This window comes from Peromyscus eremicus, chromosome 11 (genome assembly GCF_949786415.1).
Source record: "Peromyscus eremicus chromosome 11, PerEre_H2_v1, whole genome shotgun sequence".
NCBI lineage: Eukaryota > Metazoa > Chordata > Mammalia > Rodentia > Cricetidae > Peromyscus > Peromyscus eremicus.
In genome coordinates, this window is record NC_081427.1 from 8,784,023 (window position 1) to 8,809,903 (window position 25,881).

At 40.5% G+C, this 25,881-nt stretch overlaps 1 protein-coding gene across 1 annotated transcript in view; it reads right to left on the bottom strand.

Annotated features, from left to right (window-relative positions):
* Ctnnd2 (catenin delta 2) overlaps positions 1–25,881 on the bottom strand; it is a 413,610-nt gene that overhangs the window by 95,032 nt on the left and 292,697 nt on the right. The window contains exons 12-14 of the mRNA XM_059276731.1: positions 16,989–17,162; positions 4,033–4,107; positions 2,865–3,015 (exon numbers count right to left, since the gene is read on the bottom strand). Coding sequence (XP_059132714.1) covers positions 2,865–3,015; positions 4,033–4,107; positions 16,989–17,162 — 400 coding nt within the window. The remainder of the gene's footprint in view (positions 1–2,864; positions 3,016–4,032; positions 4,108–16,988; positions 17,163–25,881) is intronic.

Genomic DNA, 25,881 nt, shown 5'->3' on the forward strand with positions numbered 1-25,881 from the left:
AGTTTATTCAGCACATCATGCCTAGTTCTTCAATTGTCCAGTGATAGAGTTTGCTCACTTATATCTCACTTTTCCAAATTTGCCAGATGGTACAGTAAGCTGCACCTTAGCTGCTGCGGTTGGCCCCGCTCTCTGCTGCTCAGATCTCAGATCCCATCTCCTGATAACCCTCCTCTGCTGCAGTACTGCTGGATGGGAGCCTGCCCACTGTCTAGGAGTCACACAGGAAGCCCACAAGGAACTCTGCCATCTCCCCAATTCCAGTGCCACCCTTGTAACAGTGATCTAGGGAGCTCGCGCCATTTCCGTGTGGGTTCCTGCAGAGTCTTCAGTTTCCAGGCATCAGCTGGCCTCGGTCCTGTACCTTCCCCTTACGGAGAGGCAGAGGAGGCCTCTCTGCTCTAGTAGCCCACTACTTCCCCTGCTAGACAAACAAGGCCTCTTGAAGGCTCCAAACCCATTGACTTGCTCCCAGCTCCCATCCCAGGGCACCGTCTGCAGAGGCTGCCCCTTCAGCTTGGATTCCTTCCCTTTCCACATCTGCATACCACCTTCCTTTAGGTCTGCACTGAAAGCTTTCCTTACAACCACTCCCAGCTTACCCTCATTGAAAACCACACCTTAAAGTGGAAAGGCTGCGTACAGGAGAAGGAAAATGAACCTTTATCTCAGCCAATGTGTAAAACTAAGCTCAAGATATATTACATAGTTAAGTGTGAAATTGCACAATGTTTTAAAGAAAACATATGGGGGAAAGTGACACAATCATTGGCCTGGGCATTAGTTTTTTACAGATCTGACCCCAAAAGCTCAGTGAGAAAACTCAAAACATACATGCAGGATTGCATCAAACGAAAAAAAAAGTTCTGCTAAGGATGTGGATGAGTGACAGCAGCAGAAGATCAGCACCTGGGGGTTGACATTCAATGTTTCAAGGCCTAAACCCGACATGAGGTTAATACCAAAGCACACACAAAGTCAAACCCAACAGCAAGAAAAGAGCTCATTTTAAAATCGAGCAAAGAATATGTATGACTAGATATGTCTCATAAGGAGATGTACAGATGACCAAGAGATAGCTGAGAAAATACTCAACATTACTGATCATTAGTGAAATGCAAATTAAGCCACAGGAGGCATCACCTCACACCTGTCAAAATAGCTTTTATAGATGAAGGTAAGCGTGGAGTAGAGGGAACCTTTCTTTGCGTTTCAATGGTAGGATTGTAAATCAGTGCAGACATCACGGAAAATGTTGTGGAAGTTACATTAAAAAACTGAAAATAGAATTTCCATATGATCCAGAAAAGTTCATTTTCTGGGCACGTATCTACACCCTGTGCTCATCAATGGCTGAGAGCATAAAGGAGGTGGGGTACCTAATAGATTGTTCCTCAGACTTTCACTAAAAGGAAATGAATGACATTTGTGACAACATGGATGGAACCGGGGGGCATTCATGGCAAGGGAAATATAAATGTAGAATATAAAATGAATTAACTCTTTGAAGCAAGAGAAGAAGGTTGGTTACTGGAGGCTGCCAGCTGGGAGAGATAAGTTGATATTGGTCAAAGGCCCAATTAAAAGAAAGCCCAGATTTTAAAAGAATTTTTAATTACAGAGTAACATTTCAAATAAATATTGATTCCAGCATGGTGGTTCAGGACTATAATCTTAGCACTTAGGGAGGTCGAGGCAGAGTGTTTATAACTTCAAGGCCAGCCTTGGCTATTCAACCCACCCAAGGGCAGCATGAGCTATATGTGGAGACCTTGACAAAGCTTGTGAGGTACTATGTTAACTTTAACTTGATTTGACTATTCCACATTTTGTGTGTGCTAATATCACTTTGTGTGCTAATTAGACAATTATAATTTATTAGTGCATAATAAAACAACCGACAGCCATTCCAGGAATTATACACAAGACACATAAGCTCACACATTCCATGAATCTACACATAAGGGGTGTCCAGATCAGGGGAGTCCACTGAGATGGAGCAGCTTGGTAGCCCCCACAGTAGGAGGAAGAGAATCTGCTTAATGAATACAGGTTTCTTTTGGGATGAGAAAAATGTTTTGGAAACAGAGGTGGCAATTATATGGCACTGGAAATACACCAAATGCCATGGAATTGAACATTTTAAAATGGTTAAGCAGTTATGTAAATATAAACTCAACTGAAAAAAATTTCAAGCTCACCAATGAAAGCCTCCTTTACCACCTCCCCCAAAGAACACTTCTGGGTGGCATGTGATTCATTTATTTGTCTTGGTTATTGTGTAGAGTGTCCCAAGGCTTCCTGTCTGTTTCACTCATTGGTATAACTCCCTGGACCTAGAGCTGTCCTGGAACTGATAGGGAATGAAGAATCATTTGTAGAAGAGGCACATACATATATTACCTCTTTAACGCCCCCTTAATAGAAGATCTTTGATATTTCTTAGGGGGGATTCTTTCATTTTAAGTATGGTGAAAATAGATAAATAATACAGGAATAGATAGCCAAACTTATAAACGAATACAACTAGCAAGTGGGAGGAAAGAGCAGGTACCCTATCAGGCTTCCTAATTCCACCATGTAGGAAGCACACAAACAGCACAGCAGGGCTTCATTGAGACGAAAGGATTAAACATGAAGCACAAGGTTCACTTTCCATTTGCAAAGATTGGAAACCATATTCTCCTTCAAGTTCTAAAGGACCAACCAGTGCACTGATTAAAGCAGGAAAGGTGGAAAACACACAGCTCCTAACAAACACACCGTCCCCACGTGCATATGCTCTCAAGAGGAATTCAGCCATACACACGCACACTTGCAGAAAAAAAAAAAAAAGAACAGGGACACCGAGTTAGAGAACATACCGATGAGCTCCTTATTTCTGACATCCAAGGCCATGTTCCGGAGTGCCGTGGCCACTGCACACACTACACGGTCGTTGTCTATTCGAAGGAGCTCCACAAGGATGGGCAGGCCTTTCTCTTTCCGGACGGCGGCTCGGATATATACGGACCACTGCCAAAAGAGGGAAGGCAAAGGAGATCAGAAAGAGAGGTGAGAAGCCCTAGAAAGCCAACAGCTCTGTGGGTTGTCCGGCGGCTGTTTGCAGGAGCCGAAAAGGTTGGCTTGCCATGACCTAGCTGCAGAACAGGCTGAACACGTTAGACATGCACTGGACGGTGTCTGCTTTCCCCCTCCGAACCTAAGATAAAGGTTCCAGGGTCGCTCTGTGGACCACCACTCCTTTTTCTCGTGGCAGTGTTCTCAGCACTCGGGGCTAGATGCCACCTACAGGATGTGCACCCGTGGTGCTATAGGATGTGGAGGTTTGGGGTGGGCAGAGCTGACCACTGATATTAGAGAAATAATAATAATAAAAAAAGAACCACCACTAGGCAGGAAGTGGTGTGGGTTGGATATGGGTGGCCTTTGTAAAGAGAGCTCTGAGGTGGCCCGTAGAGATCAACTGCCATGCATGCAAAGGAAGAGGCCCTTTGTTCACCAATAGAGAAGAAATTAGTAGAAAAAGGAATATAGGACTGGGAAGAGGAAAATATGACATTGAGAAGCAAGAGTGAAAATGATAACACTTTTTAAAATAAGAACATTAAGATAAAAATGTATTATTTCCAGGGCTATCATTCAATGTCCTATTTTTTTAAAGAAATAATTTGTTTTGGTTTGAGGTTAGTGCCCTTATGGAACAGATCTGATACTTCCTGTTGAATGAAGAGGTATTTTTGGGCAGATAAAGCCCCTGGACTCAGTCATTTAACAAAATGCAGGTAGCCTGAGCTTTGTAGACGTGAATGCATGTTTTATATTGTTCCATACTGTTCCAAAGACAGCTGTGAGAAAAACTGATTGTCAGGGTTTAATTGGTTGCAATTCCATTTATGATCTGGAAAAAATACATTCAGGAAAGAGGATTCAGATTCTGAGGGAACCAGTCCTTCCCCACCCCTCCCCCACCAGGCCCACTCCAGCCCCCCAATTCCCCATAGGGACAGGCACCCCAGAGCTGGCTCTCACCTGTGGCAGGCAGGGAGCCCCCTCTGGCAGTGAACGTAGGGCATACGCCATGCCTGCCACATCCTCAGCCCAGCCCTGCATGAAATATGAGATTAAAAAAACAAACAACTTCATCCCATCCTATGTTAGAAGTCACATTCACATCGTTTTCATCACCATCATTCAATATCGCATGATTCTCTTCCTTCCCCTTTGTGCCTGAGGCGTAGGCACACAGATACAACTCACCATGGCGCCGCTCAACCTACCCAACAGCCCCATGTACAGAAGCAAAAGAAACACTATTCAGGAGTCCAGTCAACAGTGGAGAAACACCAAGGTTTGGAAATCACTAAGCTAGATTACGTTGTGTGGCACTGACACCATTTCTCAGAGAGGAAGTGCCCACTTCTATGTGTGCGTTTGCCCCCCACAAAGAAACATGGCCTCCCCTAGACACATTCATTGCTTTCTTTAGTTGAGTGTCTAGCACCCAACCCAGAAAAGACTGAAGCTTAAGCTTACCCAGCCACTTATGGTTGGCCTCTTCTATAAAATTAAGGAGAGAACTTGGAGTTCAGAGAGATTCAGACTTTGGGTCAACATGGAGGAATTAAAAAGTGCACATTAATAATAAATAATACTTGGATACTTTTGTCCTGAAAGACCATTGTAAACAGTTCCTGGCATCCTAAGCACAGGCCTTAGAAATGGCTCTCTTTCCACTACCAAGCCTATGCTCTTGGTTTACACAGTTGAGGTCTCTTCTAATTCCTCAAAACACAGGAAGACCAGCATCATCACTTTATCAACAGGGACATTTAAACATAAAACATTAAATAATCTCATCACAAGAGATACCCTGTCCCTGAATCTGCTTCTCCTTTGGCTGAAGATATCATGCTCTCTCTTTGCTGCTGTCACTTTATCTTCCACACTACCGTATCTGTAATGTCCCCAAATGAGACAGCTATGGTTTTCTTGGAAGGTCCAGTACTACACTCACCTCCCCGAGGATGGATGGAAAGATAGTCTGGTAAGTGGAGAATGAAGAGAATCCATTTAACTCTGACAGGAACTTGAGAGGAAACAAAACAAAACTGAACCAAAAAAAAAAATGACCCTGTAGGCTTCCAATACGTATGAGTTTCAGATATGTATTTTATGATATGAAAAGTGACAGCCTAGAATGGATTTGACATGCAGGTGACCCAAGAGCAGAACCTTCTTCTTTTGTTTTTTGGATCCTTTTGTGTTTTGTAGTGTGTGTGTTTTGTGTGTGTGGGTCTTCTCATATCACCATAGTCTATAGCCTGCCATAGACATATTCAAAAGGTGCTGCAAATTTACATGAGTTTTTCTAGACTTTCCAAGACAGGAGGTTGCCATGTTCTTAAGCCATTAGCCAAGAAGTCCAGGGAGTGGGCTGGAAATCTATGAGTCACCCAGTAAGGAGTTAAAAGAACAGAAGGCATGATGTCGATAAAGAAGTCTGGGAACTGTGGAATGCTTCCCAGGTGCGAGTCGTATAGAAGCATGAGGCTCACACAGTGTTCCAGAAGAGAATGGGGCTGCTTCTCTTTAAGCCCAGTGGTGGTCTGAAAGGTGTATGAGCTGCCCAAAGCTTTAATTGGAAAGAACGGGTGTCACTGAAGGAAGCAGACTATAGAGGAAGGTGTACATAACTCATCCTGATCGGGGGTAAATTACCTGACTCAATCCTGATGTTTTGTCAACAGACTGAGGGTAGTATGCACTGAGCAGGGCAGCACAAAGCAGGGAGGCAAACCAGGTGTGACCAGGACACCACTGAGAAGAGTGACCCACGATCAAGATAAGATGCTCAGGATTGTCAAAGAAACAGCAGAGAAAGAGGGAAAAGTAGAACAGGGAGAAGGAGAAAGAGGAAGAAAGAACACGAGGACCAGGCACAAGAGCAGAACAGGATGCCAGGTTCAAATTGTCCCTGATGTGGTGAGTTCCCAAAGATGGCTCAGGAGGGCAAGTTCCCTCAGGGTATTCTAGCTCACATCTAACAACACACTTACCAGAAACGTTCTAACTTCTTTGTATGTTTGAACTCATTTAATCCTCAACTCTGTAAAGCAGGTGCCATCACTAGTCCCATTTTACAGGTGAGACAAGGCAAGTACGGCATGATGCAGCCTGGGAATACTCAACCTGGTCTTGAACTCATGAAGCTTTATCTCTGAGTCAGTGTGCTTGACACCCACTCTCCCTTGTCCCTCTGAAGGATGGCTTCGATTACGAACATCTTCACCCCAGTTCATAGAACTTACAAGGTAATCAGTTCATGTTGGTTTTCATTTTATTATTTTTGGTTGCCAATGATCCATTTAACTTGCCTCTAAACTCCTGAGTAAAAGATAATTAAGTACTATAAATTGGCCCACTGGAGACTTAAATCTATTCTTGGGAACGGCTGTCCTGATTCACTAAGGCTAACACAAAAGCCACATGTAACTGGAATATCTTGTTTATGTCAGAAGAGGGTCACTTTTGTTTACATGGAATGAGATGATACTTCAGACAGGAAACACTGCATTCTTCCTTTTTCTCATGGACAGAACTGGGCCATTGTTTGGCTCCATGAGATGTTGTTATAATGGAACAGAGAAGAAAAAGCAAATGGTTGTTTTTAAGGCTAGCCCACAACCCCAGGTAAAAGCTTGGATATATTGAAAGGGGATTAGAAGAAGCAGAAAACAATTTGTTCACTTTTCAGAGTTCACACAGAGTCCCTAAACTAATGTGTGGGGCATTACAAGGAGAAGTAAGAGATGTAACAGTACTTCGTGAGCTGTCACCACAACTGTGGAGCATCCAGGGAGAATCTGTTGATGTGGGAGGGTACGGTGGTGTTACTTTCTCCCTCGCCCTCAACAAAGATGGCAGAATGGAGAGTCAACAAATGACTTCCCTTATTGGACTATAGAAGAGGCCAAGAACTAACCAGTGAAGTTTTCAGTCCCATCGTGGAGGCATCCATGAAGTATGAAGGCTTCTGTGACCCCAGTGTCACCAGGGGTAGCCCTGGAGACTTTTACGGGCTGAAGTGTGAAGGAGAAAAGAGCTACAGACAAGAATTGCAGAGGGTTCACTTGACTAGGAAGCAGGTGACACATAGGAAGGGTTAACATGGAGGAGATACGGCTGCATCCAAGGATACTCAACAGTGTGGTGAGGCTGAGAGAGTACAGTAGAGCGAAGTGGTCCAGCCACCAACCATCACACCACTGTGTGCCCCAGATGACTCCAGATAGAGAAACAGAATCAATGCACAATCCAACACCTATCCATCTATAGAGTTATGCTCACAGAATCCAAAGTCAGCACCACCTCAAGTTCAGCAGAAGGTAAGGGACGTCAACACGGGACAGCTGCATTCTGCTGAACTGACCTACAAGATTGTTGTTTTCTCCATTTTCGTCATTTTAGGCAAAATGAAGCTCAGGGATGAACCCAGAAAGAACTACTCAGAACAAAGTTATTTATGTCTAATCAATTTACTTACACTGAGGAATGAAAAGATCAAGTAAAGTCAGTGTTTTTTTTTTTTTTGTTTGTTTGTTTGTTTGTTTTTTAATCCTTCAAATCCAGGTTGCCTGATTCAATTGTGGGTTTCCTGGGACTTAATTCAAAAATATCAGCCAGAATAAAACACAAATGATGGTTATAATATCTCTAAAAATTATCCCATACTTAGGATGAGACAATTCCACTAAAGCTGATTTATGCAGGTAAGAGGTAATTTCTCTACTAATAGTGCACTAAATAACTGAAGATAATGTTTTCTATTAAGAACAAAATAGTCTCTTTTGGAGCTGAACCCATGATAGTGCTAAAATTCTGAACTGATGGATTTTCTATTCTTTAAATTTTTGTTGCTTTAGTGGTACAGTCAGGTATTAAAAGATCTTCTGTTAAATGGCAGACAATTCTCCCCCGGAATTATTAAAGTAGATATTTCCCCACTTTATCTCTTGACATGGTAAAGAAATGTCCTATTCTAAAAACCTAATGATTCCAAATAAAATTTAATCCCCCCCATGCATGATAAGTCCCCAGTTTATTACTTTTTAAACATGGGTTCTTGGGATTGAAGTCAGTTTCTCATACTTGCAAGGCATGTGCCTTACCAACTCATTTATCTCAGCCCATGATTTAACTTTTCAGAAGTATTCTAGCACCTTCTGCTGTCATAGGGTCTTAATGTGCTTGATTCTTATTCCATAAAATGAAAAAATACCTAACAACAACTTTAGTATCAATTACGAGAGTCTAAAATTTGCTTCTGAATTTATTTATAAGGCCGTGTTATTTTCTTGGCAATCTAATTAGTGTTATATTAGGGCAGAATGTACCCCACGGGCCAAATTATTTATTCAGTATTATTTTACTAGAAGTTTTATTACAAAAAGAATGTGCTAAATATTCAGAAACCATGTGGTTTCTATTGTATGGCTCATGTTACTACTATCATTTCTATTATTATTATTATTATTACTGTTATTAATTGAGTTACTAAGCCTTTGTAGTTGAAATAGAACTGTGATTGGTGGGATTCATGGAGTAGTTGGGCAAGATCAGCACAAAGCCCATCCCATGAGAGTTCCTCTACATTGATGGCATTCATGTGTTGTTCTTTCAATTCAGTCATGTAATAAGACTGTACACTTTTGTCCTCAAAATCCCAATATTTACTTTGAGGAGTGAAATCTCTGGTCAATGGGGCTAGTGAAGAATTTCCTTGTTGGCAAAGCTATAATTTATAAACAGAGATGTTGGCTAAGGTGGCAGCAGATATTGTGTGCTCATAGGGTGGGTTTTTTTCCCTTGTTCATACTTCTTACATGTAAGTCAGGTTACTGCAAAGATTAAGTTTTATCACACGTATTTGCTAATAACACTAATGTTCAGGTGATAGAGTTTCCTAGGAGGAAAAGGATCTTGATGGAAAAAGTGAAGAAGGCCAGGTTCAACGGACATTGACCTAGAGAAAGCATTCATTAAGCTGAACAAATACCTGTAAACCAGTTGTTGGCCATGTCAAGGAGCAGCAATAATCAATTAAAACAACTTATCTTTAAACATGAACCTTTCTGAATTTTTTTTCAAACATTGGAGGTAAAAAGCTCTGTGTGTATCTGCCATTTAGAAATGCCTTTCAGGGAATTTGATGCAACTGTTTCTGGTGATAGGTCTTGCATGTATGAAACTAAGGCTGTCTCAGATCTCATCCTTCAGCTACTGGTCCATAGTGGAAGATTAAAGAGTGCTTAATTGATGAAAGAAACTGTCGGGTTGATTTTCAACACCAAGTGCTTATTATGCACGTCAGCACTCTCTCCACTGAAAGGGTTCACGCCTTAAAGATCAAAGGCAATGAAGTTACTGATGGGGCCAGAGATTTCCAACCATTTCCACAGAAAAGTCTCTAGGTTCTAAGTGGTTATGCGCTCTCAGGGGAGTCCTTTCTGTCCTGTGTGGGGCTAGAACCACTGAATCAGATCTTAGGAGTGGCTAGTTTTCCTTCAGGATGGGAAAATCAGAATATTGAGGTGCTATGACCAAGACTCTAATCAATGCTACAGCAGTTCAACTCAAGTTCTTATGTCTCAATTTCTCTCTAGCATGACCACATGGGTGATTGACAATGTCTGCTCTCAGCATAGTTTACATTTCAAAAAGACTCAGAAAGGTAGCCTTACAACCATTCTAAGTGAAGTTGTATTTGCCTGGCAAGTCTTGCATTTCCTTAGGTTTCCTTTGCCTTTTTGCTGTCCATGGTGCTGACCTAGACCTGCTGATGAGAGCAGCCCCCCCACCCCGGGGGGGGGGGGATGTGGGGAGTTTTTCTCATTAATGCAAAGTTTGAGTGATCTGATTATGAAGTATTTGTTATAATTTAATCAGTTTCCTTGTGTTTGGGGTTCTTTGAGCTTCTTGGGTTTGTAAATCTATGGTTTTCATTATGTTTGGAAAATTTTTAACTGTTACTCCTACCAGTGTTATTTTTTCTATTCTCTTGATCCTTCTTGAGTCCTTTTGTTTGAGGAGCCAAATGACGTGTGCACCAGGCAAGATGAGGTTCATGGATGCATCTCCGCCCTCACGTGTGCTAATTTTTTCTGTGCAGTGTTTAACCTGCTATTTATTGCATCTCATGAATTTTTCATTTCAAACATGGTGCTTTAAACTCAAGATGTTTTATTTGGTTTTTCAAACACATGTCTTCTATCTCTAACTTTCTGAACATATACAATGCCATCATAATTTTCTCATGTTTGCTAATTTTAACATCTGTTAGTACTGAGCTGTTTCTTTTGTTTTTTCCATTATGGACTACATTTTCTTTTTTATTTGTTGACAGAGTAATTTACAACCAAATGACAGGCATCCCCACTTTTAACTTCTGGGATACTGAAAATACCTGCATTCCCATAGGTGCTTTAAGGCTTCGTCTAGACTGTGATCAATAAAATTCGTAACTACTGATGAATCTGGATCTTGCTTATAAGGTTCTTTAGAAAAGGATGGAGCACACTCAGTCCATGGCTAATATTCTTCGTAATTAAACAAGATCTTTCTGAATATTTTACCTAATGGTCCATGAATTGTGAGATTTTCCCACATGACACTGGGAAACACATACTATGTCCATCTCACGTAGGAGACAAATTTTGCTCCCTCTTGTAATTTCAGGTGGACTTTGCCAGTCTTAGGCGTTTTTCTCACAGGCAAATGCTAAGAGTTCCTTGCTGAATGTTAGAGGGGACTTTCCTGTGTAAATCCAGGATCTTTGGTATTCTGTCCCATGAACTCTAGTTATTTTGAGTTCAGCTAAAGGTTCACATTTTTTATTTCTTGTCCTCAAGTTCTCTGTCAAAACCCCACTGTTTTACCTATTTCTTCTTATTAGTTGCTTTTCTTTAGGAGAAGGTAAATTTGGACCCTGTCACTCTGTCCGATATCTCTGGTTCAGCAGTTTCTCCACTTCCAGAAAGGAGTTCTGCAACACTTACATTAGAACTAGAGCAGAAGTCAGATGACCTGTCTCGACAGTGACAAACCCAGCATCAAGTTATCAGCACAACTCACCTCTGGAGCTGGCATCAATGTCAACTGCGGCATTTGCAATACTGTTGTGGTTCATGACCAAGTTGAACTTCCTGGTTTATGTAGGGGAGCAGCTGCTGAGCCATGCCTGACTAGGACCAAGAGTTGGCCCTTGGCTTGGTCCTTCACCTCTTGCTCCTTAGCTTTGGCATCTTGGACTCATCTAATATACTGTTTCTCACACACTCCATGTAGGCAGAGCCTTCAGACAGCCTCTGTGCTCATTCTGGGACAATTTTTTTTGCACTTTCATCTATCAGGCATGCTACTTCACGTTCCATTTTTAAAAATAATTTTCTAAAACTCGTCTTTGTGCTTTGGCTTGTACCATCAACTAGGGGAAAGATAACTCACTCCATCTCAGATGCTGAACCACGAGTCTTGCTTTTTTTGTTATAGTTTAATAACCTCCTCTTGTTCTCTATCACAGGCCACAGTGACTGCTAGATTAAGCTCAACTCTCTGTCCCCCTCAAGGTTGCCATTTCTTTCTCTAAGGATATGTCTCAAATTTCTGGGTTGTCTTACATTTAAAAAGACTTCAGTTGGGCCATCTGGCCAGAGATTCTGTTTCTTCCTCCTTAAATTTATGTTGTTATCATGTCACTTCATAAAATATGGGATCTTATCTATGCAATTTTTTATTCTATTTTATTTTTTAATTAGGCTGATAATATTCCTAGAGAATATTCATATTTTAGTAGAAATAGACTGAAGCTATGTAAATGTTGAGCTTCACTGCCGTTACACATATATTTCTACAATTTAAAGCCTGGGTTTTCATAAACCTCAATTAGAATAGGAAGTATCTACAAACAGGAGTTGAAAGAGCATTTGTTCACATTTTGGAAATCTTCAAGTTACTGGATCACCCATTTTAATATTCTGCTACAAACAAATTCCCTGTCTGTGAACAAGAAAAGTGCAACTAAAGTCCATGCTCTTCTGAGAAACATTTATCACTTTGTTTCTGCCATAATGTCACTACCGTTGTCTGCTGTTCATGAACCAAGTAATGAACATTTTCAAGTGTAGAAAGTGTTAAGGGCCATTAGGAAGATCTAGTTTGCTAGTCAATTTGTCACAGCCAAAGAGTGATCATGCTCTCCTCATAAATGGAAGTTATTGTGTCAGACAAGGAGGTCCATAAAGAGCTCTCTCCATGCAAAATTCTCCAGTTTTACCTCCTCATTTCTGTTTTGTTGGGTCATAAAAAGTTAAGGACTACTAAGAAATGCCACTAAAATTTGACAGTTGCTATAAAAACACATTCTTAGAGCACTAGCTTGCTGAGGGTAGTGCTGTGTGAAAGCCGCTGTCACAGCCTTGGTTATTTATGAATTCTTTTAAAAAACAGTCTTTGCATTTGTGAGTGTGCTATCTGCACATGTATACTTTCACATGTTTGTGTGAAGGTGCATGCAGAGGCCAGAAGTCATCATCTTTCTCAGTCACTCTCCACCTTAGTTTTTGAGACAGAGTTGTTCACTGATCCCAGGGCTCATCAACATGGCTAGACTGGCTGGAAAGCAAGCCCCATGGATCTTCCTGTCTCCATCTACCAGCACCTGGGATTGCAGTGGCTTTTTATTTGGATTCTAGAAATTTGAACTCAGCAAACGCAGCAAGTGACTGACCAACTGAGCCATCTCCCTTGACCAAGACCGTCTCTGTCATGTAAGGATTTTTCTGTTCAGATTTTTATATTAGACTTTATTAATCTCTTTGATTATAATGATATATCATTGTTTGGTATAGTAAGTATCTTCTCTAATCTCCTCTAAGGACCCTCCATCTCCTTTCTCCTATGACAGAGTAAATGAAGTGTATAGTAGGTGGTGGGAAGTGCCTGATTCCCACATACACATGTGGAATCGAATGATAAGGATCTGTATGTGTGCATATTTGTAAATGCACAGAAACATTATTCAGAGGCCTTCTACTGTGTCAGAGGACCAATCTATTCCTCTAGAGTTGTTAGGAAACAGGTGTTTACGTAAAATTGACACCCTAAGAGCCAATGTTCTACTTTGTCCATCTGGGATAGAAATCTTCATAAATTCTATCTTCTGAAACAGCCAATAACAACTAGACATCCTGATGACAGTGGGACTATGTTTTGACAATCACTCAGTACTTGGAATGATCTCTGGCAGTTTTCTTTCTTGCATACTTATATTTACATTTTCTACCTTTTCTCCTTGCCATTGGGATATCTGTGGCATTTCTAATGGTGCATATTTGTGCCTTGTTATAAAGTTATCACATTCATTTACTAACTCATGTTCATAATCTAATATAGACTTGAAAAGTTCAATGGTCGTAGTCCTTAAACTTTATCCATTTACTAATCTCTACTTTATTGATAACAGAAAATTTGGTCAACAAATGTCCTCTGGACTGTGCTGAACTAATGTGCAGGTTCAAGTGCTGAGAGGATCATGGTGTGATTGCCAGAGTCCTGGAGTGATGGTCACACATCCTACATTGCTTGCATTATATGATCCAAGGTAGGAAGGAATTTGAAAATATAAAGATTGCAAAAGTTTTAAAAACCCTGTCATTTTATCCTTCTAATTAAGGACTCAGACATGTTTCATTAACTCTCCAAACTACCCTGGTTATCACAAGACACAGAGATTGGTAATTAACACAAAATATTCCACATTTCAGGCAGATACTGTGAACCTAGGAGGCACTACTGGGCATTGCTGACCCTAGGCACCAGTGAAACTGTCACTTTCCTGTGACTCCTCTCTGTCAGTTTCACATAACAAGCACACCATAGGCTGCTGAGATGAGGTGATTTAATGAGCAAGGGCACGTCATAGGCTACTGAGATTACTGAATGAGTAAAGGCACATCATAGGCTGCTCAAATGACGACTGAATGAGTGAAGGGATGCCATAGGCTGCTGAGGTGACTCACTGAGTAAAGGCACTTGTGCCAATCCCAAGGACTCAAATTCAATCTCTGGGACCCACATGGTGGAAGGAGAGAATCAACTCTTGCAAGTGGTCATCTGATCTCCACATATGTGCTGTGACAGACTGACACACACGGGAGGAGGGGATAACAAAACGTTGCTATCAGAATCAAATAATCAAAATCAAATGAAGAGTCCTGAAGTGTGACCCTCTAAGGATGGCTGTGGGAGTAATTTGTGCTCTAAATGTCTTACTGGCATCCTAGGAGTCAAACTGGTAGCTGTGTATAGAGATGTATGCATAGATGCTGCTGGGGCTAAGGGCTAGTGTTTGGGAACTGCTAATCCAAGCACAGGCCCGTCAGTAGAGCACAAGGAGACAAGTACATCATGGCTTCAGTTGCTCAGGGCCTCATGGACCACACCCCCTCCTAGAGAACAGTTGGGGGCTCAGCAAGGCCATACATTATGAATGAATGGATGACTGGTGACACTGTATGCTGGCCTGAGACATAGTGCAGTGCTTTGCATAACAATTCTCTTTCCTCTGTATACTTTTAACATTTTTTTCTTTATTACTAGTTTATAACAATTTGCTTACAATGTTCTTTGCACAGTTTCCTTCTTGGGTTTTTTTTGTTGTTGTTGTTTGTTGGTTTGTTTGTTTTGGTTTTTTTTTTTCAGTTTTTTTTTTGTTTTGTTTTTGGTGCTTGGAGTTTCCTAACTACTATATAAATGTATGATTTTCATTCAATATGAAAAATACTCACTTTATTTAAGTATTCTCTGCTCCATTCCTCGCCCTCTTCAATCAGTACACCAGCCTACTTAAGTACAGCTATGCTTACATTGTTTTTCTTCTCAGAAGGTTTCATTTTCAATAGCTTTGTTTTCTGTCTTCAAGTCCATTGATTTTTTTCCTTTTGCATTATTTAGTCTGCCATTAATTCTATTCTATGTAGTTTTAATTTCAGACATCACTTTCAAGACTCCTCAGGTTTGACTCAGGTCATCTGCATATCTCCCCTTAACTTTTAGAACACATGAAACACAGAATTTAAGTTAAAATCTTTATATTCAAAATCTTGTAGTGTCTAAGACATTTCTTTACTTTTAAATTGTCTTAAGGACATAAGAATTTCTTAAGGAACATGAAAATGATAAAAATAGAAAAGCATATGGATAAATACAATAATTTACTTAAAATTTATCTTAAAATAGTCTATGTGATTTGCTGTCATATAAATCTTCATGCCTCAGGTCAGGTTCACCCCAGAACCCACTTTCTCATGCTTATCCAGTTAGCACATTGAGGAAGGGAAGCTGGAGGGGAACTGTGTGTGTGTGAGTGCTCTTGATCTCACAGATAGACAACTGCTCGATCTGCTACATCTTCTCCCATTTTTTGCATCTAGTACCTTGATGGTCCTGCACGCTGCAGAGTGAGGCAGTCACAATGGCCTCCGTTAAAGAGGTCATGGGACACACAAGACCGCTAGACGCTGCTCGGTCTTCTCAGGCTCAGAAAAGATGGGGCCAGCCTAGGTTTGAACTGTGATTTAAGTCAAAGCTTCCGAGACTATGAAAGCTTAGAGAAATATAAGCTCCGAGGGCTAGCTCAAAGGAATGGCTTCCATTATTACATCTGTCCTAGCCATGGCAGGCTATGTGCTGGCCTTCTGAAGAGCATGACTCTTCTTTTAAAACTTTTCTTCCAGTCTCTGCTTGAAAATAAGAGACAGCTTCACTTGCAACCCAGCCCAACCCGAATTCTTTAAACACCGAGGATGTCTCACGGGTGGGAATGAAATGATCAGTTTTATTCATCCCTAAGGTCTTTAAGAGGTGAGCTTACCCACCATCAGCAGCCTCAAGAGAACTCACTTGTGCTGGGCCCAGAGAGCTAGGATGTCATGGGTGAGAAAGAGGGAAATGCAAAAGCTCAGGCTGCAGCAACAGAAAGGAAAGATCAGTGGGAGGGATAAGGCAGACCCCGGAGGTATGAGCAGGAGTGTGTAGCTGCGCGGTGTCCTATGCATCTCCGGCACTGAGATTCTGAATATTAAGTTTCTACATGTCAACACTAATGTGTTTTTGAAGAGAATGAATGTCAAAGTAAAAAGGCGATTGTGAACATTCCAAATTCAGGCACTGGTGTTAAATGGATGGATGGAACATGATGGGAAAACTCAAAACTTTTTGATCTCTTCTCTTGACATTTTCCACATATATCCTCAGCTTTCTCAGTGACCATACTTTTTTATTCAACAAGGAAGACTGGTACATGGAACTGTTAGTAAACATACACATGGCTGTTTTAATAAGACAAATCCTTTCTACTCCAAATGAAGGGATGACAATTTCTTATGAAAATCAATCAGGAGCAGTATAGGTTTTCAACACCTTGGAGGAAAGGGGTCTCCTTCTGGTCATTACAGTCATACACTTGCTGTTTCCTTTCTGTGGGTCTGTACTTTTAAAATGCAAGGGATTCTTAGCTTTAAGGGCCAGAAATTGGTACTATACTGTTCACATGGATTTTGAGAAAAGGTGTTTAGATTTAGCACCCTTGATGGTCAATGATAATGCTTTGAAGCATCAACATATCACAATAATTCCTGAAAGATAAGCAGGTTAGCTATCCATGTAAAAAGGTAAGCATTTTAGAGTGTTTTCTTTGGCTGTACTTATGTCTATTCCTTTACATTCACAATGGTCTTTAAGGACACTGGAGTACTGAAGAAAAAAAAATTAAGGGCATTCTCAGTCCCACAGCTCAATACAATTGGTTTTTCTTTAATGTCTTAAAAATATTTATTAGAATTGCATTTTTTTCAAACCTATACTTGTATCATTTTTAAGGCTTGCTCATAATTCCAGATTGTTTTTGTATTGTAATGAACTAGCCATACCTTCCAGCTCCCTGCAGCCAAGTTCTGCAGGGCGCCTGCTGCCCCTTCCAGCGTGTCTGGGTTTGAGCACTCAGAGAGCAGTGTGAGGTAGGGTTTGACTATGGATGGGTGCCACAGCATCTGGATCCCTTTTGGTGGTTCTGCACAGTCTGGAAGAGGTCCTACTCCATCCCACTGGTGAAAGAAAAATGAGAGAGTAAATACCTTTAACATCTTTACGCTTCATGATACCGTCTCCCATACAAATCACTAAACACAAAACAGGCATGACAGCGTTCAGTGAAAATCAATGAAGCAGAGAGGGTCAGCAGTCTAGGGACCACAGAAAAACTGGAGAGCTATTTTTGAGACAGAACTTTTGATCAAGGGTGGATGGGATTGGAGCATGTTCACAAGTGATTGTACCTAGCATTTGAAGGGGGGGTCTGCTCTTGGAAGTAGTCCAACATAACTGAGAGAGCAAGGAAGGAAACAGATGTGAATTCTTGGAGTAGAAGAATGGCAAGATCAAGGTCACATGTTTTATCACTGGTATAGAGCAGACACTGCACAGATATTACAAGCTACCTAACCCAACACTTTCACTTATTTTGTATAAGTTGATAACCTTTGCACAACTGTGGTAAGTTTCCATATGTCTTATGCTTGATGTAGGTAACCATCGCTGTTTCTAACAAACGTGTAAACATGTACAATGGAGAGCAAATTGTTACATTTAGTATATTTAGTATATACATTGACGTGAACTATATGCAAATATAGTCCTGGCTATCCTGGAGCTCACTATGTAGACCAGGGTGACCTTGAACTCCCTGGTGCTAGAATTAAAGGCATGCACCATCACCAGTTGGCAAATTTAGATCTTACAGCCACCCTGATAGTTAAATTTGTTCTCTGTTAAATATAATAAATAACAAGAGAATCTGTTACTAAAAACTAAGTGTATATAACTTAAAAATTATGGCTCATATTCACAAAGAAATACTGATTCACCATTAAAAATGACAGTCATGAGCACTGTGACTTTGTGGACAAATGGGAACAATAAAAGTTAAATGAACAAAGTAAAGGTAAGTGTGGGGGTTAATGTTTTATCCCAAGAAATGCACTATAAAAGCCCATAATAATCACAAGAAAGCTTTGATAAAATGATTCAATTCTATTTTTTGCATATCAAATCTTTTATCATTCTTACTCTTAAAAATAACATTAAAATAATGATACTCATCTTTAATCACATAAAGCTTATCTTCTTACTAAAGGCAGGGAATATAGGTCAAAATAAGATATATTATTAAAAAAATACAATTAATCCTGAGATAACTTATAGACAAAGCAATTCCTTTCAAATTTGGAGTAGAAGCTAAGCTATTTAGCTTATGTGCACCTTAATAAGTACACCAAAATAAACACAGTTGATATATATTTAGTGTTCTTGTATACATTTTATATATACACATATATGTGTATATAGCATTATATTTCAGAATGAGTTCATTAATTGTTTAAGTTTTCATCAGCGGAAGATGCAGGTTTGCCTTGTATCCTTGCTACATAAAAATGGAAATGTTGTGAGAGGGACTTTAAAGTTACTTAACTGCCACAATAGTTTCAAGAATGTCATTATTTGCCAAGATAAAGCAGTCCTGTCTTGTCTCCCTCAGTTATGTTGTAGCTTGGTTTAAGTCAAGGCTGCGGCTTAGCAATGAATGACATCCCACAGATGGATGGCGGCTAAGCCATAAAAGGTCATTCCTAATTAGTGTGACACGCAATTTCAACTCTATAATCAGGGCACTTTTGGCTTCTTGTTCTTTTCATCAAAATATCATCTTGACTACTTCAGGACGCCTCTGCGTCTGTGAACAGCCACCCACAGAAGGCAAAGTCTGTGCCTTTTAAAAATTACAAGGAAAGTAACCCAGCCCTGCCACACTGATCCTGGCTTGTTATCTGAAACTAGCTTGTTGTAATGAAGAGACAGACAGCACCCAGGGAAGAGCAGTCATTTTGTAGCTGGGTCTGCTCCAATGATGAACAAGAACCCAGTCTGGCAGAGCACATCTATCTGCGAGTACAAGACATAGACAAAGATTTCATTTGTCTTTTGTTTGTTTGATTTTCTAGTCTGTCATCTCTTAGAACATTTCAAGTTATCCTTTTCACATAAAAGTCTAATAGTATTCACAGAAATCAGAACATAAGATTTCAGCTGAGCCTGGACTAGCTTTGCCTCTGTCAGAACTAACAGGACAGCCACACACATATGGAAGGAAGATATGTTGGAATGCTTGCTATGGAGTGTGGCAGCTGATATGTATGCGGACGACAGCTGCATTTTCTTTGGCTGGGATTCATCTTGTTCTCCTTTTCCTAACTTCAACTCTATAAAGCAGGTCAAATGATTAGATCACTAGGCAATTTTCCTCTGCTCTGACATGTCATCTCTGCAAGCCTTAAATACCTTTTATTACAATCATTTCTTAACAGCTTCAGAGGGAATCTGAGGAAATGAAAGAACAACTGATGTGAATGTGGATAATCTTTGATGGTGACCAGGGGCTGGAGTTCAAAGGGGAATCTTTGCTATTTCAGAAAGTTGATGAAACCCACACATGTTAATACCAAAGAAAAAGAACCATTTCAAAGCTAGTCAATGTAACTGACCTTTATCTGGCACTTTCTCCAAACTTTTATTGAGTTAATCAAAGGGAAAGCATCAATTTTCCATTAAAAAACAGTTGGAAGCATTCTTTAAGGACTATGTCAATTTGCCCGACCTGGTTGAGCCAGCTAATCGACATCAACAGCGTATAGGTCAATGGTGGTGTGGATTTAATGGGTGCAGGATGCAGGTGAAACTATCCTATATGAAGTAACAGTTTAGTTCTTATTTTCTTTAGAATTTCATACATGAGCACTGTATTTACATCATTTCTACATGTTTTCCCTCTCTGACTCCTCCCATGTCCCCCCAATTCCCTCTCAAACTCATGACCTTTTTCTTCTTCAATTAATATTGTTGAGTATCTGTGAATGAATACATGCCATTGAGTCCATTTAGTATTGCTCATATGTGTATGTGTTTAAGGATGACTGCTTGGAATTAAACAACTAATCAGGGGACTTGTCCTGGGAGAATACTGATTCTCTCTCTCTCTCAACAGCCATTAATGGCCTGGAGCTCGTCATTCAGGAGTGAGGCCTTGTGAGACTCCTTCCATCCATGTTGGCATGTCAACTGGTGCTGGTCTTGTTTAGGTCACAATTTTTGAGATTTTATAGGTATAGCATCCCTGTAGTATACAGCTGACAGTATCTCCCAGCAGATGCTCTAGTCTTCTGGTTCTTACAATCTTTCTGCCCTGTTTTCCACAGTATTTCCTCAACCTTAGGTGTAGAAGTGTGCTGTGTTTGTATCCAGTGGATTTGGATACCCACAGTTACTTGTTCTCTGAATTTTGACAAGTTGTGGATTTCTGCAATGGTTTCTATCTGCTAAAAAAAAAAGACCTTTCTTTGATAATGGGTGAGATCTACATTTATCTCTGGGTATAAAATGTGTTCAGAGTGAAGTTAGAAATTAAACTGATTAGGAAAGAGACAGTAATAGGCTTTCGTTCAGGGCCCATCACCTCACCAGCCATGGGTAGTTGGGTAGGTTTACAGGACTAGGTGTGCATTTCCTCCCATTGAAGAGGTTGTAAGTCCAATTAGACAATTGTTGGTTACTTGGAAGATATAAGTGCCACTACTGTACCCTCGTGGACATCTTGCCATGCTGCTCATTGTTGTGGTTCACATCCTTTACAGCTGGGTAGGTCCACTGATTTGCTTTTGGTTTTAGATACTATGAGAGTCAGTCCACAGAAAGGAGCCTTTTGGGTCAGTTCCACTAACTTCTCCAAGTCCTGTGTCCAAAGTGTATAGTGTCTTCAGTAATGGGGTATGTGTTCATATCTCTACATATGAACAGCAAATGCTGACAGGTATGTGGAGGAAGGGGGACCATCATTTATTGTTGTGATTACAAACTGGATAAGGCATTATGGAAATCAGTTTGGAAAATTCTTATGAAGTTAAAAATAGACCATATGGTGATATACAGTAGTAATAAAAATTTTTCAGATATTAGTACCGTATGGACATCATTTCTCTCCTCTACTTCCTCCTTCCAACAGCTGTTTTCTTGAACTTAGCCTTTCTGACTGGAGTAAGCTGAAATCTCAAAGTAGTTATAATTTATATTTCCCCAATTGCTAAGGATGCTGAGTACTTTTAAAGGTATTTCTTACCCATTTTTATTTCTTTTGTGAAATCTTTGTTCAGATCTATATCCCAAGCTTTAAAATTCAGTCATTTGTTTTCTTGATTCTGTTTTTCATTTGTTGATTCAGGGTATCAATCCCCCATCACATGCAGAGTTGTGAGAATTCTCTCCCACTCTGTGGGTTTCCTCTCCACTTGGCAGAGTGCTTTCTTTGCCGTATGGAAGTTTTATGAGGTCCCATTCATTAATCATTGGCTTTAATTCCTGAACAAATGGAATTCTATTTCTTATGCCTATATTGTGTAGGGTACCACTTATGTTTCTTCTAGCACTTGCATGTATATCATAAAGATCTTTGATATATTTGGAATTGATCTTTGTGTAGGGTGACAGATATGGGTCTTAATTTCATTCTTATGCATGTGGACCTCCAGTTTTCTCAGCATCCATTTGTTGAAGATGCTGTCTTTTTCATCAGTGTGTATTTATTTTTAGCATCTTTGTCAAATATCAGATAGCTGCAAATATGCGCATTTATGTTCAGGTTTTCTGTTTTTTCTATTGGTCTACCTGTGTGTTTTTGTACCGGTACCATGCGATTTTTATCACCACGGCTCTGCAGTGTGTTATGGAATCTAGAATGGTGACCCATCTGCATTGTTCTTTCTGCTCAGGACCACTATGACTACCTGGGGTCTTTTGTGGTTCCAGATGAATTTTAGGAGTTAAAAAAAAATTAAGTGGCAGGATGCAAAATCAACTTACAAAAGTCAGTAGCCTTTTTATATTCTAATAAAAAGAAATTACCCCAAGAGAAAGATAATGAGTAGAAAAACACACCCTTTCATAATAGCTTCTAAAAAATATTGGACAATAAACTTAACCAAGGAGGTGAAAAACCTTTACAATGGAAATACTTGTCTGAAGAAAGATTGAGGCAGACACCAGACTAGAGAAAGACCTCCCATGCTCATGGATTGGTATAATTATATATATTGTGAAGTGAAATTTCCATCAAAAACAATATATAGATTGAACAGAATTCCAAATGAAAATCCCCACCCTACAGAAGTGGAACAAACTATTAATGCTAATCTATTTCTGGGTAAGGATGTATGCGTAACTGTATGGTATACAGCTCTTTACAATAATGGAAATATATCACGTGTAAATTTAAATATATGATGCATCTAACATTTCTAAAAAGTGGCAAACTGGGTGAAGGAAGAAGTGACCATTTTATTTTTAATGTGTGTGTTTTGTTGTTGTTGTTTTGTCTTTGAGACCAGGTTTTCTTATGTTTTGCAAGCTAAAGATCCTGGAATTCACTAGAATAGAGGGTTTTGCCTTGTGTTTACAGTTTATAAAGTTAAGGATCAAGCAGGTTATAACCAGAGATTGTTTTCAAAGGATAACATGCTAAAGCATGAACAAACTTTCATGTTAGAGAACTGGTTAGCTGCACAGTGACCTCTTTGCCATGAAGGACTCTTGAGAACAGGCTGGCAATAAACTTTGAATGGACATGGGAGGTTGTGTTTGCCACGCTAGACAGTGCCTCACCCAGTGACATGTTGCCAACACTTTCCCCACCAGCTTCAAATATACAACTACATAATGTATACCAGCAGAAAGTAATTTATTACTTGTACTCTTTAAAACTGCCAAGTATTGAAAACATGTACTTTCCCAAGGATCATCAGATGATCATGCACAGAAGGTTTTTTTTGTTTTCTGTTTTTTGTTTTTGTTTTTTGTCTTTTGAAGAGAGAATGACAAGCTGCTTGACTAGTTAATTTGGATGTACTGGCTTACTATGAGCAGGGCTGGCGGCAGGAGGGCGGGTGACGGTGGCTCTTGGGAGAAATGTGTGCTTATGAAGAAAATAACCCAAGAGTGACAGGTATCAGGGGGTGGGTCACATATGCTCAGGTGCTGCCAGTGAGCAAGAGCAACGGTCAGTATTTTATAGCAGAGCACTATAACAGTAATTAGCAAGAAGTAATTGTCTACTTCAAAATAGCTAGTAGAGATTATCTCCATCTTCCCGTCATCAGAATCCACACCCTTTCTGTTTCTTGTTAGAAAACAAATGGGCATCTGAAGAAGAATAAAAATAGGATAAAACAAACGCAAACAAATTGGAATAGGACAAAACAGGGTGAGAGCACCAGAGGTGCTGGTGTGGTGGTGCATGGGATGCGTGGTGCATGGAATGCTGGTGTGGTGGTACATGGGATGCTGGCTTGGTGGTGCATGAAATGTTGGCATGGTGGTGCATGGGATGCTGGCTTGGTGGTGCATGAAATGTTGGCATGGTGGTGCATGCCTGCAATCCCCACTTGGGAGCTGAAGCCAGAAGGATAAGAGGTTGCAGTCCAGCCTCAGCTACCCAATGAGTATGAATATGTTGTATGAAAAGCACCTATTTTCAATAAAAAAGCAAATGTATTTAAAAAATGCTTTAAAAATAGCTGGTAGGAAGGAGTTCAAATGTTTCCAACACAAATGACATATACTTTACAAGATGAATATGTCAACCATGCTGATGCAATTATTGTAACTGCTCGTATGGACTAGAATATCATACTGCACTCCAAAGTATGTACAATTACCAAGTGGCAGTTAAAATCTATTACACTTCTCTTTGGTTTCCTTGTTGGGTTCAGATTCTACTTAAAATGTTTCTACTACAGTTAGTTTAAGGATTGAAGAATTGAAGTCATTTGTCCTTTATATGAAGAGAAAGACATAACTTAGGGATAAAAATCAGAAACCAATAAAACCAGGTGACGATGTAATACAATTTACAAAGGGACTTTGCAAACAGGGTCCTAAGAAGACTCACAGGATAATTTTCATTATTAATCCCAAACCTCATGCTGAATACGGAGAAAAGTACAGGATGATTTCAGCTCTTCTTTACCAGCTCTCAGTGTCCTCCCTGTCTGGTCTCACATGCCCTAGGCTGTGTACCACCGACTTGCTAACAAATAAAACCCACTGATTACACTGGTCGAAGGATTCCCACCAAAGGAGAAGTATCAGAAGACTGGCTTCTTCCGCCCAGAGTGCCAATGGCCTTACTCCAGTCTCAGCCAGTTAAATTGATGCTCTGAAAATATGTTTTCTTGGTGAGCTGTATCTTAGGGACACAGACAGCAAAGGTCAGCCTTACCAGCAGAATGTATCCATAGTTCCTAGATTTCTTGGCCAATTAGGGAAAACCACAGCCATTGTATATGCTCAGGCAAACTCTACCTAAAGGAATTCCAGTGAACTAAAGAACAAATGAGACAGGAATTGCTGCTGCACGGTAAAGGAAGTGAATTCGCAGCAATGGGGAACAGTCTGACTTAAGATCCCATTTTTTCCTTCCTGGGGAAGCCACAGGCTGTATAATGTAGGAAGACAAAACAGATTAGTATACAGGATCTTTTCTCAAACTGGGTTTGATTTCATTGGGCTGCAGCCTGGATACAATGCCTCCAAGAGTAACAGTCTAACCCCACGTTCCCTAATCCTCATGTTGTGAGGTATGATCTGAAGAGCACAAAATGATTTTTCGCCTTCAGGGTATATTCTTCACCACTCCCAGCCTTTTGGGGATGGGGGTGTGGTGGGAGAAAGATGGCAGGGGAAGGGATTTAAAAACTCTAGCTGTAAGCCAGAAGGGAAAGGATATTTCATGCTGTCTTTTGGGAATTCCAAAAGTGATGGTAGCTCAGTTGTGTGGATTTCTGCAAATGCTGTACAGAGGCCACAGAGCATAGCTGAGGCTGGGCGGAGTTGATGGGGCTAGTCAGCTGCATTTGCCAGACACTGCATTGTCTCTAGGCTCTCCAGAGACTGAACACTTGTGTCAAGGAGGAGATAACAGAGGGGGCTTTTGCTACAAAGTAGCAGGGCAAAGGCATCCCAAGATAGCCCCGGGGACAGCCTGGGGACTGGACAGTACATCCTCAGGATAGAAGATGTGTTACCAGGGCAGCTCAGCCTTACTGGAATCATCGGTACCCTTTTCCACATCACTGTGTCGAAACCACTGGAGTGGCACTGTTTTCATCCTGAATTCTTCTCCTGCTCCAGCCTTCCTATCCTAGCCTAGGGAAACCTAAAGTCTGCTATCTGCAGAGGCACTGTCTCTGGCATGTTAACATCTTTCTGATAACTATTGTCTTGATTATTTGTTTGGTGACTCAGATGGTCTTGCACACTGGAGAGTTGTCCCTTTCAAAGGGGCAACGGGCAATGTCTGGAAGGAGTTTTGGTTGTTATAGCTGGTGGAAGAGGTGCTACTGGAATCTACTTGTTGAGCCTAGGGATGCTGACAAACACTAATGCACAGGACAGACCCAACACAGAGAATTATCCAGTACAAAACGTTTTCAGTGCTAGATCCAGAAACCCTGGTCCAATAGTCTTGGGGGTAAAACTAAGCAAATTCAATCAAGATGCATTTTTCAGTCTGCGATCTCCCTGAACTTAATCAATGCCTTTGAGGTGCTATTAGAGGTGATGAAGAAGGAGAAGAATCTCAGGCATGGATGGAAATAATGGGACTGTGCAGCTAGCCAGTCTTCCTGGGAATGTGCCATGTGCTGCTTCTGCAACACTGAATAC